This window comes from Elaeis guineensis, chromosome 6 (assembly GCF_000442705.2).
Source record: "Elaeis guineensis isolate ETL-2024a chromosome 6, EG11, whole genome shotgun sequence".
Taxonomy (NCBI): Eukaryota; Viridiplantae; Streptophyta; class Magnoliopsida; order Arecales; family Arecaceae; genus Elaeis; species Elaeis guineensis.
This window is the reverse complement of record NC_025998.2, coordinates 17,522,341-17,540,650: the sequence shown is the minus strand read 5'-3', so window position 1 is coordinate 17,540,650 and position 18,310 is coordinate 17,522,341. Positions and strand designations below refer to the sequence as shown.

General features: G+C 45.2%; 1 protein-coding gene across 1 annotated transcript; it reads left to right on the top strand.

Annotated features, from left to right (window-relative positions):
* The first annotated feature begins 9,425 nt into the window (after window positions 1–9,425).
* On the top strand, window positions 9,426–10,789 carry LOC105047057 (probable ribose-5-phosphate isomerase 2). The gene has a single exon (XM_010925847.4). It carries the CDS (start codon window positions 9,661–9,663, stop codon window positions 10,540–10,542), a length of 882 nt encoding a protein of 293 aa, XP_010924149.2. The 5' UTR covers window positions 9,426–9,660; the 3' UTR covers window positions 10,543–10,789.
* Window positions 10,790–18,310: the final 7,521 nt, after the last annotated feature.

Below are 18,310 nucleotides of genomic sequence, written 5' to 3'. Positions count from 1 at the left end.
ATACATTGCTAGATGTCAATTTTGTCTTGTGGGTTTGATCGAATTAAAAAGTTTAATTCGATCGCCAATTAAAAAGGATTCTAATTGCTGAAATCGGGTTAGCTCGATTAGACCTAAATCGATTAGATTGGATTCTAATCAAATTAGGTCAACTTGCACCTAAACCTACTGCTGGTTAGATGGAACCTAATGGGTCACACACAAAGAAAATTAATTAGCGGTCTAATTGGATTGGATCATGTTTACAAGATAAACATACTAGCACATGTTGCAAACCCAAGCTTTTTGTTTCGAATCGGGTTCAAATTTGGTTCCAGATTGGACTAATTAAATCCAATTAAACTCAAACCAATTTTGGTTTCAAATTGGGTTAACTCTTAGCTGATTGAGTCAAGTTTGTTGGTGCATAAAATCAGGTTTCCACGTTCACAAAATAATTTTTTGTGGGAAAGTTTGTTGGCAGCGCAGAATTCAGATGGGCGTCCCATCCCTTTTCTAGCCTATCTTTTTTTGTTTCACGCTGAAATTCATATGGGGCATGGCATTTTAAGTTGGCTTCAGAGTTTTGATTGAATGGATGGGATTTGATCAGGTTAGACTTGATCTTATCCAAACCCTAGTTGCCCCTATCAAGATTGGTGCCACTTGGACCAAGAGTCCAAGTGGTTAAGGTCTCTTAAAATTAATTCACGCCAATTCATCTCCAAATTTTTTTCATGCCTACTTCTGATTAGCGCCTCCCTCGTGGACCATTGGATGGCTTTGTGTGTTGATCAAGGGTGGAGAAGTGAGGCACCAATAAAAAAAGTTGCGACCCTTCGGAGAAACACTGCAGAATTTTTTCCGAAGAGTTCTTCTGCGTGAAGCGACTCTTGAAATTAATTCTGATGCTTCCATGTAAGAGATCAATAGGTCTGTGATGGTTCGCCATTCCTTGGCTGATACTTCTTGTGAGGTTCTTGCTCTTGTGATTGTGTGGTATGCAGATAGCAGCTTTTCATCAAGAATGAATTGGAAGAAGGGAAGAAAGGATTACCCTGTCCAGAAAGTGCTAATTGCTGATGAAAGTAAAAATCATTAGGAAAACTCAGCAAAGCCCAGTCAGCCTATGCCTGGCACAAGGCCAATAGAGAAAGGACTTCATAGAAAGATTATATCTTGTCCATTCATATGCCATTTCATTATTACTTGTCTTGCTATTATTAGCTTCTACATGCTCTTTCTTGGTGCGATATGAAAAGCTCCTGGGTTGAAGGATTGTCATCTTGAAAATGCTTTTTAAAAATGTGTCTTGTTCATAGAATGTAACCACAAAGAGAATAATGTACTCAACATGATCTTGGAAATGGTTTGGTGGACATGTAATAAATGTTTGAAGGTTTATAAACTTAATCCGGTCGGAATGCAATTGGTTATGCGCAAATAGAAAGATAGGATAAACAGAGAAGAAACCTAGTCTGATTTCTGTAATGATATGCATGTATTTGTTGGATCATTTAGAGGGTTACGGGTCTTTCTTGTGATGATCAAGATGGTAGTATCATGTATAAGCTGTGGTGATTTGGTTGTTTTAAAGGAGGATTTAGGTTGTGGTGCTACAGGTATTGTTTTTCCTTTCCCATTTCTCACTTGAAAGATGGTGTATATTTTAAGCACTAGAATGCTGCTAGCTTTCCTCCTTTATTCTTATAAGATAGCCTTTTCGTCTTCTTCCAGCTTGAGGATTTGCGCTGCATCACTTCAAATATGTAATTAGGTCTCTTCGTGATAAGAGAATAGGATTCCTTTATTGGTTGGGATAAAGACATTAGTGGATGATGACTTGAGAGAGGATGGGTTTTAAAAATAGTTCATACAGTCTAAAAGATTGTTCCTGAATATTTGTTTTCTGGCGGGAAATTTGTTAAAGTTTTGATCTCTCTCAAGGAGAAAAGCAAATCAGTCACATATTTGGTCATTTTCCTGCAATCCTCTGCAGCAACCAATCCTTGTTTGTTATCCAGTAGGAGAGAGATTCTTTAAAGCAAATTGTTCGGAATGCTGCAAACGCAGGGTGATAATCTGCATGGTATCCATTTTTAACTGGTTTCCATCATATGTGGTGTGCATAGTGTTTTTGCCCATCTTCCTAGCTTCCCTTCTAAGCTTTCCGAGCTACCGCCTTGACTAACAAGATTATTTTTTTGAGGGGTTTCGGAGTTGGTTTGTTCATTCAAAGATAAGAAATCGGTTGACATCTACAGTTGAGTGTCACTTAGGCACTAAGATGGATATGCAAGGCTCTGAGACACTCAGATGAATGTTGCTGATGATAGACCTGTAACAACCACAGGATTTACCGCTATTCACTGGCTGTTTCCAAATGTTGACATTAGTCCTCAGTTTCCTTATGCCATGTTATGTTACATATATAATGGCTGGCTATCTGTTTTAGCATGGTGCTGTTTCCTGTAATGTTGCCCTACTTTGTAGCTTAAGATTATGGGTGAACTGATGTTTGCATTAAAGACTACAGTGGTATCATTGTCATCACAGTGGCATTTTGGAAGAGAGCTGTGTAGCAAGGGATAAGTAGGGTCCTTCGTGTTGTTAGGCTAAATCTTTCATTACAAATGGTTGAGGCTTTTTTGTGCTTTTGTTGAATAGAGACATTCAGAAGGGCCACAGTTTGTTCAAATGGTCATGGACAAGCCTGCAGATTGAGATTTGGAGATAGATTCTCATGGCCATAAATGGCCATGTTGAAGATATATTTCTGGAAATAATGGAGGCATAACGTGTTGAGACTTTAGTGGCAAATCATTCTAAATTCTAAGCCTTCACTTGGGTCTAGAGTTGGCTGCAGGTAGTCTGCATCACGTCTGGTTCCAGCCTGATCTGCATCCGATCTAAATCCATTTTCGTCCCAAGCTTGGACCCTGATCTGACATCCATTGTATCACTATTAGAGTGAGGTTGGATCTATCTTCAGCTTCAATCTAAACTTAAAGAGGTTAGACAGAATTCAATCCACTCCTTGGTTCCAATCCTATAAGATTCATATCCAAACTGGCTGGAGTTTGGGTCTTTGGAGGTCAAGACCCATGGTCAACTGATATGTGAATTAGGTCAGGTTTTGGTCTGAAATTTGGAACAAGATTGAGTCAGACTCAGAGATGCATCTATTGGATCTACATTATATCTTATAGTCAATCTTGTCATGGCAAGGTTCTTTAAAACAAACCCTTGGCTGTTTGGACTTCTCTCACTTGTGAGAGGTTCTCTCAGTGACAAGGTGCTCAAAAATGCATGATCCAGTTATAATGATTCCCTATTAAAACTGTAATGATCATCACAATTGTCATAATGATCGTTATTTATATCAAAAAAGTAACTTTTCAAAATTTTTAATATTAAAATAATCGCTGAAATTATGGTGGTTATGGCAGTGTTATAATGAAAAGTAGTGGTTTATTGGTCACCATAAGGTTGACTGTAGGGATATGTATTGACACAAGCTAGATCTGTAGGGATCATATCATCTGGAGCTGATTCCAGTCAGTAGGGTTTGCTGCTGATAATGCTACTTGTGCTATACTTGGTTTGTAGGATAACTTACCTCCACAACTGTCTACTCTGGTTCTTTCAGATTGAATGGGTGTTTTATTTCCTAGTTGCAACTAAATGCTCTTTGTATTTCCTGGTTCTCCCCTACTTATCCGAGAGAGAGAGAGAGAGAGAGTTTGGAGCTGATTCCAGTTAGTAGGGTTTGCTGCTAATAATGCTTCTCATGCTACTTGGTTTGTAGGATAACTTACCTCCACAGCTGTATACTCTGGTTCTTTCAGATTGAATGGGTTTTTTATTTCCTAGATGTAACTGAATGTTCTTTGTATTTCCGTGTTCTCACACTACTTATCCAACAGATAGAGAGAGAGAGAGAGGCTGCACCATGTATTACGTGAAAAGGGTGGTCAAGTCTTTCTCAAGGTCATTTGAGGTTCTTTGATCTTTCAAGTGATTCCTATTCAACTCCTTTTATTGCAGAATCCTGATCTCCTGCAATATTCAAGACCTTTTCTCCCCCTACATGTCCGAGAGAGAGAGAGAGAGAGAGGCTCCACCATATATTACGTAAAAGAGGTCAAGTCTTTCTCAAGGTCATTGTAGTTCTTTGATCTTTCAAATGATTCCTATTCAACTTCTACCCGCGAAGTCCTCATCTCCTGGAATATTCAAGGTCTTTTCTTCCCCTACTTATCCGAGAGAGAGAGAGAGAGAGAGAGAGAGAGAGGCTGCACCATATATTACGTAAAAGATGTCAAGTCTTTCTCAAGGTCATTGAGGTTCTTGGATCTTTCAAGTGATTCCTATTCGACTCCTTTTACTGCAGAATCCTCGTCTCCTGGAATATTCAAGACCTTTTCTGATGGCTCCATGAAACTCCTGCACGTTTTCATATTTTTGTTTGAATAATTTTCTCTACACGCACCTCCAAGATCTTATTTGAAAGGACATGTTGGGATGGACTTGCTCTAAAGCAATTTAATAAACTTTTTTTCTTATTAAAAACAAGAAAAAGAGTTTTCCTATAAAACATGCTCTCTGATTATGTCTTTTCACAAACATATTACATACAGCTTTTCATGTCAATATCAAGAAATTACAAAGGCCTGTATCTAGCAAGAGCTAAAGGGTACAGGAGCATGTGTGGCGACTCTAGAATCATATCTGAAAGCAGTAAACCAATTCTGGTCAAAACCATTTTGTTTTGTTTTGTTTTATTGTTTATATTTTGGACACAAGAAGCATTGTGTTAACTCTTTCAGAATTCTGTCACAAGGTCTGTCAGGAGACTGCTGAATTCTTGAAACATGGGCATGGCTGGCCTACTTCCTGCTCTTGCTAAATAAAGGAAGAAGGGGTCTCCATGCACCTGTCAAATTAAGAATGAAGGTTTTTATATTGAATCTGTTCGCTCCCCCAAGCCACTAATAGAGGTTGTATCGATTATCTTCACATGATGCCGAACCTCATCACTTATCTCTCGAGGCAATGCCAACTAAGGGACTGGAGCCATTTCAATTTGAAGAACAAACCCTTCATTATGCTACAAGGTCATTTTAGTGGGTGTTTCGAAAGCAAGCTTTTCTTGCATGCTGACAAATGATGACTAATTTTCTGAATCATGAAAGCTTTCTAAGTGCTATGAAGGTTCCCATTATGATGTCTTTAAGGAAGATTAGCCAAAGAAGTGAGGGTTTCCTTCACAGTTGTAAGCCTAGTGAACTCATGGAGAAGGTTAAGGGATTGGCCAAAATGGGAGCTCACCCAATTTATGGTGTTAATGGACTGGTCTGTGAATGGGCAGTTCTCTGGTCTAAGACTTTGAACAAGTCTGAATTGGCTGGTTTATAATTAATAATCAAATAAATAAATACATAATAAACAAATATAAAACTAATTAAGGCTAATGAGGGTCCTTCAAGGATGCTAACAGACCAGAACACCACCCACCTCTTGATCTTCTGCAAAGCTACAGGATTAATTGCATTAGTCATTGTACATTGTGTTTTGTTAAAGATTGTGTAGGCATTGTTACCAAAAAAGAATAAGAAGAAGAAAAAGATGCGTTAGGGTGGGCATGATCTATTATCCTTCAGTTGTGGCTGTCAAGCATATTCCATTGAAAAAGAAAGGATGCAATGATCTTATTAGGTAGCAATATCTTGGCAAATATACTTGCTGCAATTACTGCTGGTTGTACAAAAGTTGCTAGCAGTTTGCTTGATGCCAAGAGAGAGACTACTGGTAAGGAAGATTAAGAAGTTGCTTGGATGATCAAATTTATAACTCAACAGTGTAATTTGTTTTTGAAATTATAGTTGCTTTTATATGTTAAAGTCTATAAAGTTAAACTGAATTAAGACGAAGCAAGATAAAAAGCAGCTTCCTCCAACCTGTGACAACTCCAAAAATATGTCAGAAGTTGCATCGATAGATGATTTAACACATAATTCAATATACAGATATATTTATGATATGTTGATGGTAACCATATATGCTTTGATATCTTAATATTGTAGAGGTACAATGAATTAAGGCGAGATGTCTATTTGATGCGCAGAGTTAAGGAAGATGAAAAGCCACTCACTTCAGCTCATTACTGCCTGAAAATGATGTGAACCTGAAAAAATAAGCTTATTACTGAATGATAGAAAGATCTATTGGTTAACTGGTGACAGACAATAGTTGCATTTAGCTAGCTTGTACATTGTATCATGCTTCGAAGATTGATTGATTATGAGATTTAGCATGATAAAAGGCAGGTTTTCTTAACATAGCACTACTATTAAAGAAGCTAAAACCATTGCCTGAATGTTCAAACCTATGTGATAACTCGAGGTTATATCAATACCTGGCGGACAACTATAGTTGCTTCTGTATTGGTTCTGTTGCACTCGATCATTTTACCTCTACTCTGAGAAAATAAATGTCTCATGGATTGAAAGCTATAGGTGCTTCAATAATTCCAAGAGTACGAGGAGCAGGGAATTAACACTTGGGTATACTGAACATTAATAGTTAGCAGGATGCAAAAAGCAACGTCAGCTCATCACTACTCTTGGAGATATGATGAAAGCTTCTTGGATTGTCAAATCTACGATCTTAAGATTGCAAAGATCATAACTGCTTCTTTAGTGCTGGGAGCACTAAAGTGCATTAAGCCAAGGTTGAGTTTGATAGTTAGCAAGATACAAAGCTGCTACCTTCAAATCAATGAAAAATCCTTGAAATGCTGCAAAAGCTAAACCTGCATAACAACTAAAATTGCTTGTACTCTGTCAAGAATATAATGTGCGAGGAACTACAGCTAGGAAGTTCTCCTTTTCCATGTGATATAATAATTTCTCTCTATCTTGTTGCACTTGCGTCATTAGTATGGACAAATCTTATCGTCCAAGAGAAATGGAATCTAATAAAAATCCAAAGACATTTAATATTATGTGGCTTTTTCTTCATAGATCACACATTTGAGGATAGGTCACCAGATTTGCTGCGCAAGATGACAGATAATGAGGATATGGTTGATAGATTTTAGGTGAGAGGGTGGAAAGGGTACCCTACAATAATGGAAGGCCAATCTTTTTTTGACTCGAACTTTGCCAACATGCAACTTAATTTTGTGACAGAGACAAAATTCTGGCTTTGTTCCAGGGTTCCAACTTATTGAGTTGGTAAAGTTGTTGATCATTGGATATCAAGGACATTGGTCCAATCCTGCCCTCACCATGATTTGGCTGTGTTTCCTTGTCCTAATTCTCCAAAAAATGATTGATTTTATTCGGAGCAACAATCTTTTCAAGAGAAAGTCAAAATTTGGACTTGTGAAATTATTATTGACAGCTATAATGCCTTCATCTTGCTAGGAGTCAAAGTGCAATAAATTGTGGGGATGTTTGGTTGGGGAGAGTGGGGTCTGGAATCGGAATCAGAATGAGTGACTCTTATTCAAACCGTTTGGTTGGAAGGAGTCTCATTCTGATTCCGATTCCGGGATAGAATGGGAATGGTTCAATTTATATAGAACTCAATTCCTATTCTCCTCTATGGATTCAAATTTTCATTCCAATTCCAATTCCGATTTCGATCTCGATTCCAGTCACGAACCAAATCTTTCTCATTTTAATTTTAGTTATGAACTAAACATCCCCTCTCTGAAATTGAGTTTGACATCAAAGCTTGGCATGATAGCAAGCAATTCTGTCCGATTCACTTCACTACTTTGCTATCAAGTATAGATGGTAATGACAAATATTTTCTTGTATAATATTTAGAGTACAATATAATCTCAAAATGAAATATTTGGACGACAACGGCATGGCAAACTATGAGTAGAATTTTGGTTGATGCAAAGAGTTTAAAGATGAATAAAAGGAGAGATCAGACCCGGCCTACCAACTCAGCGATACATCGATTCAGCCACGAACCCACATACATAGATTAAAGAATAAAATAAGAAGGGAAAAAGAGTACAGACATATTGGTGCATATTGGCTTATGGTTGGATTAGTCCACTGGCTCAACAGTGGATCTGATCCAATTAAAAATTTCACGAATGCAAGATGCTGCTTTGGATGATCAAAATTAGAGTTTAATAGTGCAAAAGGATCTCATCAGCCGGCAATTATAGCTGCTTTTTTATTTCATGAGTCAACAAAGATCAGAAATATTTCTTTTTTCATGAAAAGAAATCTATGTAGCAAGAGTGCCCGTTCCTCTGCATGACAGAAGGTACCGACAAGCAAGAACTCAGTCTTGAAGTGGTCTCCACGTTTGCTGCTTATAGAAAAAGGAAATGCATGTGGAAATCGTAATACAAGTGGGAACACAACACCGTCCCTCGGAACCAACATGGGAAACGAGCAACCTTTATAACCACCAATCGGTATGGCCCAAAGCGACCATCATTGACGTACCAGGATGGGATGCCTGATCCTGTGCACAATTACGCATTTGAGTGAATCAAGTATTTTGTCATTACAATTGGTATAGAACAATGGCACATGGAAACCATATGTGTCACATAAAATATAACTTCATGACAATATCTGAACGATTTCATAAATAAATAAATATTATATATGATATAATACAACAAATCAAAACATATGATTAAAATAAAAATAAATTGGATAATATTTATGTGGACCTATTTTAATATTAAAATCTATACAGATATTGATAGAAATTTAAGTATTAAATATTTATATTTATATTTATATTAATAATAAATATAAATAAATAAATATCATATCTATATAATTAATTTTATCTATAATTTTATTTAATTTATATAATATTTATTAATTTTTTAAAAAATATACGACTACATCAACATGATATGGTCGGGTTGCATGTTGAATGCCGCCGCATCCACTGCCGTGCCAAAATAACGCCTTGATGCACGCCTGAAATGACCAAAATACCCCTCACCGACGGACCCTTGCTGTCCCCGCTTGGACCGCCGCGGACGATGCGTCCTTGACCGTCCCACTGGGGTCCATCATGTGGTCCGAAACAGGAGCCCACCAATCTGGACCGTCCAAACTCGTGGTCCCCACCCAGGAAAAAAAAGCTTCGATTCCCAATATCTTGAACCGCGGGATGGGCGTTTGCATCGAATCGTGTTCGATACGCTATTAATTTACACAGAATAATTGGACTCCATCAGCTGACAGATACAAAACACAAAAAAACCAAATATTCCATACTTCAGGTTAAACGAACCATCAGATGTTGGTTTGGGGATGCCGTTTCGTTCTTTCATTGGATGACGGATAGCGTTCGGTGTTCTGACTTCTCAGCAAATCCTCCCTTGAACTCGGCATACCTCCTCTGGCTCAACGCGCCACTCTTGTATCTCGTCCTCCTCCGCTTCTCCACCCCCCAACCCTCTCTAATCGAAATTCGAAACCCTAACCATAATCCAAACTCTTGACCCCAATTCTTTCTTTCCGTCAAAATTAAAAAAATCAAAACTTTAGGAAAAAAAAAAGCCAGTGTAAAAAATCCCTACCTCTCCTTTGCCAGGATTCCCTGAACACTTTCTCCGGTCTCAAATCCAGAGTTTTGAGATAAAAATTTGTTTTTTTCTTTTGCTTTCCCCGATCTATAAGAATGCACGTCGTCTGCTCTCAAACCGTAGACATGGCCATCCCCTTCCCCCACCTCCTTTACTCCGAGATGCCCCCTATTCCGGCGCCCCTCGCCCCGCCGGCGGCTACGCCGCCGGCCGCGGTGGTGGAGACGGCGGCCGCCCCGTCGCAGGATGACCTGAAGCGCATCGCCGCCCACCGCGCCGTGGAGCTGGTGCAGTCCGGCATGGTCCTCGGCCTCGGCACCGGCTCCACCGCCGCCCACGCCCTGGACCGCATCGGCGAGCTCATCCGCCGTGGCACCCTCCGCGACGTCGTCGGCATCCCCACCTCCAAGAAGACCGAGGCCCACGCTACCGCCGTCGGCATCCCCCTCTCGGACCTTCATGCCCACCCCGTCGTCGACCTCTCCATCGACGGCGCCGACGAGGTCGACCCGTCGTTCAACCTCGTCAAGGGCCGCGGCGGCTCCCTCCTTCGCGAGAAGATGATCGAGGGCGCCAGCCGCCGCTTCGTCGTCATCGTCGACGAGACCAAGATGGTCCCCCGCCTCGGCGGCAGCGGTCTCGCCGTCCCCGTCGAGGTCATCCCCTTCTGCTGGGGCCACACCCTGGGCCGCCTTCGGAGCCTCTTCGATGGCGAGCCCGGCTTCGATGCCAAGCTCCGACGGGCCGCCACCGCCGGCGATGGTGGGAACGACGAGCCCTTTGTGACGGACAATGGAAATTACATTGTGAATTTATACTTCGAGAATGGGATCCATGGCGATCTAGATCTGATCAGCGATAAGATACTGAGGATCACAGGGGTGGTCGAGCACGGGATGTTCCTCGGAATGGCGTCGTCGGTGGTCATCGCGGGCAAGGACGGGGTGACGGTGGTCGACAAGCGGGAGGTGAGGTGAGGCAGTTTGATTACAAGAAGAAAAAAGACGACTTTTAGTCGACTAGATTGGTAGATAATATATTGGCCTTCAAAAGAAAATTATGGTAGTTTCCCTTTTGAATTGTTTGAAGAATTTCATTGTATCTGGGGGATTTCATTCTGGGGGAAGGAGATCCTATTGTTGTAGGGAGGGAACAAGGTGAAAGCTTCATGGGATTTTCCATGAATTTTTGTTGGGAATCTAATATACTGGCGATATAGTGAAATTTGATGTGGTTCCTTGTTCATCCAATGCCGTATAATGTCTAACCAAAAAAAAATTTGGTTTTTATCATAATTTTGATGGTTAAAAAGTCATATGCTATGCCTATGAAGAGCTTCATTCTTGTGTTAGTATATCATTTCTTATTTTATTTTGGAAATGGTTTGATCTGAAATGGAACATCAGGTACAGCAGTATCACCTCTTTGTGACTTTTTTTTTTCCCAATGTTTATGCATCTGGATATGGTCAGATAACATTGCTCTTGGTCATTCCACCTCTAACGTAGTGGGGGAAATTTTTGTTGGTGGTGAGGACCATTAGATTTTATCAGTGTCAAGTTATGTGTGTTTTCTGATGTTGATCTTATTACAAATTGGGGAAGGATCTTCTAATCAAGAGATTACTCATTCTTGGATTCTTGGCAATGATGGGGACGGTAATTGGATTGCATGCAGCTCCAACCAAGTTGTTCTCCCAGATAAAAAAAAATAGGATAAATTATGTTTCAAGGTTCTAAATTAAGTTGGGATTTTTAAGTCATTTCTAAACTACAAAATTTTAAATTTAAGTCTCTCGACTATCTGAATCCCTTTAATATTGTCCTCGAGATGAATTCTGACAAATTTCTCTCACCAAAAGTCTGACTTGACAATCTCCTATACAAATGTGGACAATCCTCAAATGAGATGCTAATGTGGCTGAAAATAATTTTAAAAATTAATTGATGTTGCGGCCAGAATCTCGAATAATTCTTCCTCCTACAAGCCATAATTCTGTTCTTCCCTGTTTCAAACAAGAGGGAAGATTTCCACTGTGAATCCCCTCCCCCTTCATTGCCCGAATTTTTTTCATTTCCCCATTCTCTTCAGTATATTTCTTCCGCATCGAGTATAGGTATGCATTCTTAGGTTTGTATAGGTTTTATTTTTGTGTATTCGTTTGATTTTGTAACCCTATTTTTCTCTTTATGTGAGCCATCTTCTAGCTACAATGTCGATGGATAGAAGTTCAACAGTTAGATGTTCTGGCTCCCACCGATCGAGAACTTCAAATAAAGAAGGAGAGGTTTTGCTTCTATGAGCAGTGGGCTCAAATAAAGACCTCATGGACAAATAAAAATCCAGGTCGAAAATTGTTTGGTTGCCCATGATTTGAGATATGAGTTTCCTTTTCCCCTAACTCCACTTGATATTTTTCTTGATTGACTTCTAGAAGAAGTGACTTTGTACAGTAGAGGTATTCATCCTGTGAATACTTTGAATAGAATGATGATGAAATCTGCCCCCATAGAAAGGTGGTCATCAATTGGCTTAAAGATGAAATGGAGGAGATGGTGGATCAAGTCGGACGCTGCCATGTCAGAGAGAAGATGTATTGGAGATTTATTTTGTTGTCTTGGTTGCTTATTGGCTTGTTGATCGTCAAGAATCAGTAGTCGAACCTTGGGATGCACTAATTTGTATTTTGAGAATTTGGTGTTGGTAATGTTGGAGGTTCAGCTAGGCGTTAAATGAAATGTTCGTAATGAACTCTTAATTTGTCAACTGGAACGAGTTTCTTAATTTATAGTGGAGTTCCTTAATGTTAAATAAAATATTTATAATGAAATGTTTGCAATGTAATGTGCACTAATCAACTGAATTGTTTGTAATGGAATGTAATGAAATATTTGTAATGAGTTCCTTAATTTGTCAGAATTTTTTGTGAAGTATGCTACTAAAACAGGACAAGTCCATAAATATCATTACAGTAACATTAAGGATCAAATAAAATAAATTTAGAAAGTTTATGGACTGATGAGATACGTACACTACAAGCCACTCTTTTGAATTTCATACTATAATTCACCACTGTCTGCACTGTACCGGAACATAAAAGCTGTGAGCCACCTAATATGAAACATTACAGTAATAAAAAAGCAGGACAAGTCCACATATGTCATTATTGTAATATTGAGGATCAAATAAAATAAATTCAGAAAGTTCATGGACTAATGAGATACATACTATAAAAGTCATTCTTTTGAATTTCAGACTGTAATTCATCACTGTCTGCACTGTACAGGAACATAAAAGCTGTCAGCCAGCTAATATGAAACATTATCATTGATAACAGTACAAGACCACAATCATTAAATAATATTATTTAATAATTCTTATCCTGACTTTGACTATGTAACACATCACATGAAATGGGACCACCATTTACCCCTTTTATAAATAACAGCAGAAACAAAGTGGCAAGAACAACATTGTTTACATCCTGTTGGGTATAAAATACCCACAGCCGAAGTTCTCAGTGGAATCGACTACGTGACAGCTCCGCCCGGACTCTTACGGGAGCCGGGCTCCGTCGCCGACATCGACTACAGGACAGCTCCGCCCGGACTCCTACGGGAGCCGGGCTCCGTCCTCAGCGTCAACTGCTGGTAAGCCCCATCCGAACTCTTACGGGAACCAGGCTCCGCCGCCGACATCGACTACGGGACAGCTCCGCCCGGACTCCTACGGGAGCCGGGCTCCGTCCTCAGCATCAACCGCTGGTAGGCCTCGTCCGGACTCCTACGGAAGCCGAACCTCCCCTCTGACTTTAATTGCAGGGAGACTCCGCCCGGACTCTTATGGGAGCCGGGCTTCATCCTCGACGCCAACAACTTCAGCCGCAAGCAGACTTCGCCCGGACTCCTACGGGAGCCGGGCTCCGTCGCCGACATCGACTACGGGACAGCTCCGTCCGGACTCCTACGGGAGCTGGGCTCCGTCCTCAGCATCAACCGCTGGTAGGCCTCGTCCGGACTCCTACGGGAGCCGAACCTCCCCTCTGACTTTAATTGCAGGGAGACTCCGCCCGGACTCTTATGGGAGCCGAGCTTCATCCTCGACGCCAACAACTTCAGCCGCAAGCAGACTCCGCCCGGACTCCTACGGGAGCCGGGCTCCGCCGTCGACATCGACTACAGGACAGCTCCGCCCGGACTCCTACGGGAGCCGGGCTCCGTCCTCAGCGTCAACTGCTGGTAAGCCCCGTCCGGACTCCTACGGGAGCCGGACTTCACCTTTAACCTTGATTGCAGGAAAACTTCACCCGGACTCCTACGGGAGCCGAGCTTCGTCCTCGACTCCAACGGCTGCAAGACAGACTGCGTCCGGACTCCTAAGGGAGCCGGACTCTGCCGATAACTTCAGCAGCGAGCAGACTCCGCCCGGACTCCCACGGGAGCCGGGCTCCGTCCTCAACGTTAACTGCTGGTAAGCCTTGTCCGGACTCCGACGGGAGCCGGACTTCGCCTTTAACCTTGATTGCAGGAAGACTTCGCCCGGACTCCTGTGGGAGCCGGGCTCCATCCTCGATTCCAACGGCTGCAGACAGTCTTCGTCCGGACCTCTACGGTGGCCAGACTCCGACCACTGCCGAACTTCAGCCGACAGATCTGCACTCCCAGGCCACAATCACGGCCACGATTCTGCTACATTTCCTGCGGCGGATTCCGTGCAGCTCCACCACTCTCTGACAGGCCACAGTAACGATCGCAGCACTGCTCCACTCCCTATGACGGATCCCACGCGGCTCCATTACTACCTGACCAGCCACGATAAACGGCCACGATCTTGCTCCACCTCCTGCAACGGATACTGCGCGATTCTCCCATCCACTGGCAAGTCACGACGACAAACGCTGCCCCACTTCACGCGGTAGACTCCACGTGGCACGCCCCAGCGATAGCCGCGGGTCCGTTCCACTACACTTCGCAGCAAACTCCGCCTGACCCTGGGCAGTCCACTGCCAGACGGTTACAAACGTCGCCATCAATCCGTTGCTTCCTCCGCCTATAAAAGGGGACCCAGATACGTTATTCTATAAGCTCATTTCTTATCTCAAAACTCTGCTAAATTCTCCGTTCGAGCACTCCATTCTTGTTGAGGCAGAGAACTGATTTGAGCGTCGGAGGGTCTTGCCGGAGCAACTCCACCTCCGGTTTAGACTTCCTTTGCAGGTCCCGGCGGCGACTGCGATTTCTCCGACTCCAGCTTCTCCGACGCAAGCAGATTTTTGCACCAACAGGATTGGCGCTAGAGGAAGGGGCTGAACCTTCGCAGTACCCTTGTTCTTAAAGGAGTGCTCAACGGAGCCGCCTCCGATCGTCTCTCCGACACCCACTCCTAATTTTCCCCCACGAGATCCACGCTCGATGCCTCCACGCAAGGCATCCACACGACGGTCCACGGCCTCCGCGGCCAGATCTCAGGCTTCGACCTCCCCTCCTGTTTCCCAGCCTCCTCCTCCTCCTCCACGGCGGCGGTCGGTGCGGAGCAATTTGACTTGCTGGCACAGCAGGTCAGAGGCCTCATCGAAGCTGTGCAAGCAATGCAGCAGCAGCAACCGCAGGCATCGGCCATCCGGAAAGGGCATCTCTGGAATGTCAGAATCCGACGGCGGGGCGGGCCACCTGGGCCAGCTGCCCCGTCCTTCCCGAGAAAACAAATCCGAGGGTAGAGAGCCCTCAATCGGACCACGACTCCACCCCTGGAAGATCCCTGCCCCCGCTCTGCCAGAGGACCCTCGAGACTCGAAGTCGAGAGGATTTCTGGACCGGAGGCTCCAGGAGATGAACCGCGGATTGAAGAACTCGCCACGCACCCCCGGCTCATGGTGAGGATATTTGTACTGACCCTCCCTTCTCTCAAATGATCATGCAGGAACCGATCCGCCAAACTTCAAGCTTCCCCAGTTCGAAAGCTACGACGGGACTTCGGACCCGGTTGATCATCTGGAGGCCTTCCGGACGATGATGCTGCTTCACGGCGCTCCTGACGCCATCTTATGCCGGCTTTCCCGTCTACTTTGAAGGGAGCAGCGAGGAACTGGTACTCGGCTTTGAAGCCGGGTACCATCTTTTCCTTCGATCAAATGAGCCACCAATTTGTGGCCCATTTTGTCAGCAGCCGGCGCCCCCGAAGGGTTCGGAGTCCCTCATCAACATCAAGCAGAGGGAAGGGAGTCCATACGGGCCTACGTCAACCGCTTTAACATCGCGGCGTTGGAGGTCCGGAACTTGGACCAATCAGTTGCCATGGCCGCCCTGAAAGGTGGCCTTCAGAAGAATGATCTTTTGTTCTCCCTGGAGAAGAAGTACCCCAGGGATTTTGCCGATTTACTGGCTCGGGCTGAAGGATACGCCCGAGCGGAAGAAGCCTTCAAAATGAAGGACGAAGAGACAGCAAGGGAGCGGCAAGCGGGAGATTCGAGTAAGCCCGCAGTTGAGAAAAGGCCAAAGGAAGCCGGCCGCGTTCCCGATCCCCTCCTGGACATAAGCGCGCCCATACTCCACCCCGGGCACGCAGGCAGAGAAGCCCGACCGCGGGGTTCGCGGGGCTCCCCACCAGGGAGATTTCGCAACTACGCCCCCTCAACGCCTCGAAGGCCCAGGTATTAATGGAGGTCAGGGAGCAGCTCCCTAGACCGAGAGGATGCGCACACACCCCGGGAAGCGCAACCCCAACAAGTTCTGCCTCTACCACCGCGACCACGCCACGACACAGAGGAATGCATCCAGCTCCAGGACGAGATCGAGGAGCTCATTCGGCGAGGTCGACTCGACAGATTCATCCGCCGCAGGCCTGAGGGTAGAGGAGACGGCCAAGAGCCCTTCCACAGCCTGAACCGCAGAGAAGGGAGGAGCAACCCGGGGACCGGCCTCCCATCGGGACCATCGACTCCATCACCGGAGGGCCTCAAGGAGGAGCGGGAAAACTGTAAATGTATCACTTACGATTTCACCTTGAATCTACTTTCTTTCTACCTAACGTGCCCTTCCCACCTGGCGTGGATTTATTATGACTGGATATGATCCTCCAAAAACAAAGCCATGTCAGGAACAGGAGGAGAACCTCGTCCTGACATGAGCAAAGTCAAAGGCCCGATTCTCTTAGACCGGATGGGGGGAGAGGCCTTACAACGCCCTAATGTGCCCCCACAGCCATGTCAGGAACAGGAGGAGAACCTCGTCCTGACATGAGCAAAGTCAAAGGCCCGGTTCTTTAGACGATGGGGGAGAGGCCTTACAAGCCCTAATGTGCCCCCACAGCCATGTAGGAACAGGAGGAGAACCTCGTCCTGACATGAGCAAAGTCAAGGCCCGTTCTTTTAGACCGGATGGGGGGAGAGGCCTTACAACGCCCTAATGTGCCCCACAGCCATGTAGGAACAGGAGGAGAACCTCGTTCCTGACATGAGCAAAGTCAAAGGCCCGGTTCTTTTAGACCGGATGGGGGGAGAGGCCTTACAACGCCCTAATGTGCCCCCACAGTCATGTCAGGAACAGGAGGAGAACCTCGTCCTGACATGAGCAAAGTCGAAGGCCCGGTTCTTTTAGACCGGATGGGGGGAGAGGCCTTACAGTGCCCATAACGCGCCCCCACAGCCAGGCTTGGTAAACGGAGGGAGAACCTCACACCGGGCTCGAGCAAAATGGAAGGCCCGGACTCCTACGGAGAGCCGGGTTCCGTTCACGACGCCAAAGGAAGACTTCACCCGAACTCCTACGGGAGTCGGGTTCGCTAAAGGAAGACTTCACCCGGACTCCTACGGGAGCCGGGTTCCGCCCGCAAGGAAGACTTCACCCGGACTCCTACGGGAGCCGGGTTCCGCCGTAAGGAAGACTTCGCCCGACTCCTACGGGAGCCGGGTTCCGCCTACAAAGAAGACTTCGCCCGGACTCCTACGGGAGCCGGGTTCCGCCTACAAGGAAGACTTCACCGGACTCCTACGGGAGCCGGGTTCCGCCCGCAAGAGAAGACTTCACCGGACTCCTACGGGAGCCGGGTTCCGCCTACAAGGAAGACTTCACCCGACTCCTACGGGAGCCGGGTTCGCCCAAGGAAACTTCACCGGACTCCTACGGGAGCGGGTTCGCCTACAGGAAGACTTCTCCGGACTCCTACGGGAGCCGGTTCCGCCTCAAGGAAGACTTCACCCGGACTCCTACGGGAGCCGGGTTCCGCCCGCAAGGAAACTTCGCCCGGACTCCTACGGGAGCCGGGTTTCCAGCCTTCGACAAGGAAGACTTCACCCGGACTCCTACGGGAGCGGTTCCGCCCGCAAGGAAGACTTCACCCGGACTCCTACGGGAGCCGGGTTCCGCCCAAGGAAGACTTCGCCCGGACTCCTACGGGAGCCGGGTTCCGCCTACAAGGAAGACTTCACCCGGACTCCTACGGGAGCCGGGTTCCGCCCGCAAGGAAGACTTCGCCCGGACTCCTACGGGAGCCGGGTTCCGCCTCAAGGAAGACTTCACCCGGACTCCTACGGGAGCCGGGTTCCGCCTACAAGGAAGACTTCACCCGGACTCCTACGGGAGCCGGGTTCCGCCCGCAAGGAAGACTTCACCCGGACTCCTACGGGAGCTGGGTTCCGCCCAAGGAAGACTTCCCCGGACTCCTACGGGAGCCGGGTTCCGCCTACAAGGAAGACTTCAGCCGACTCCTACGAGAGCGGGTTCCGCCGCAAAGGAAGACTTCGCCCGG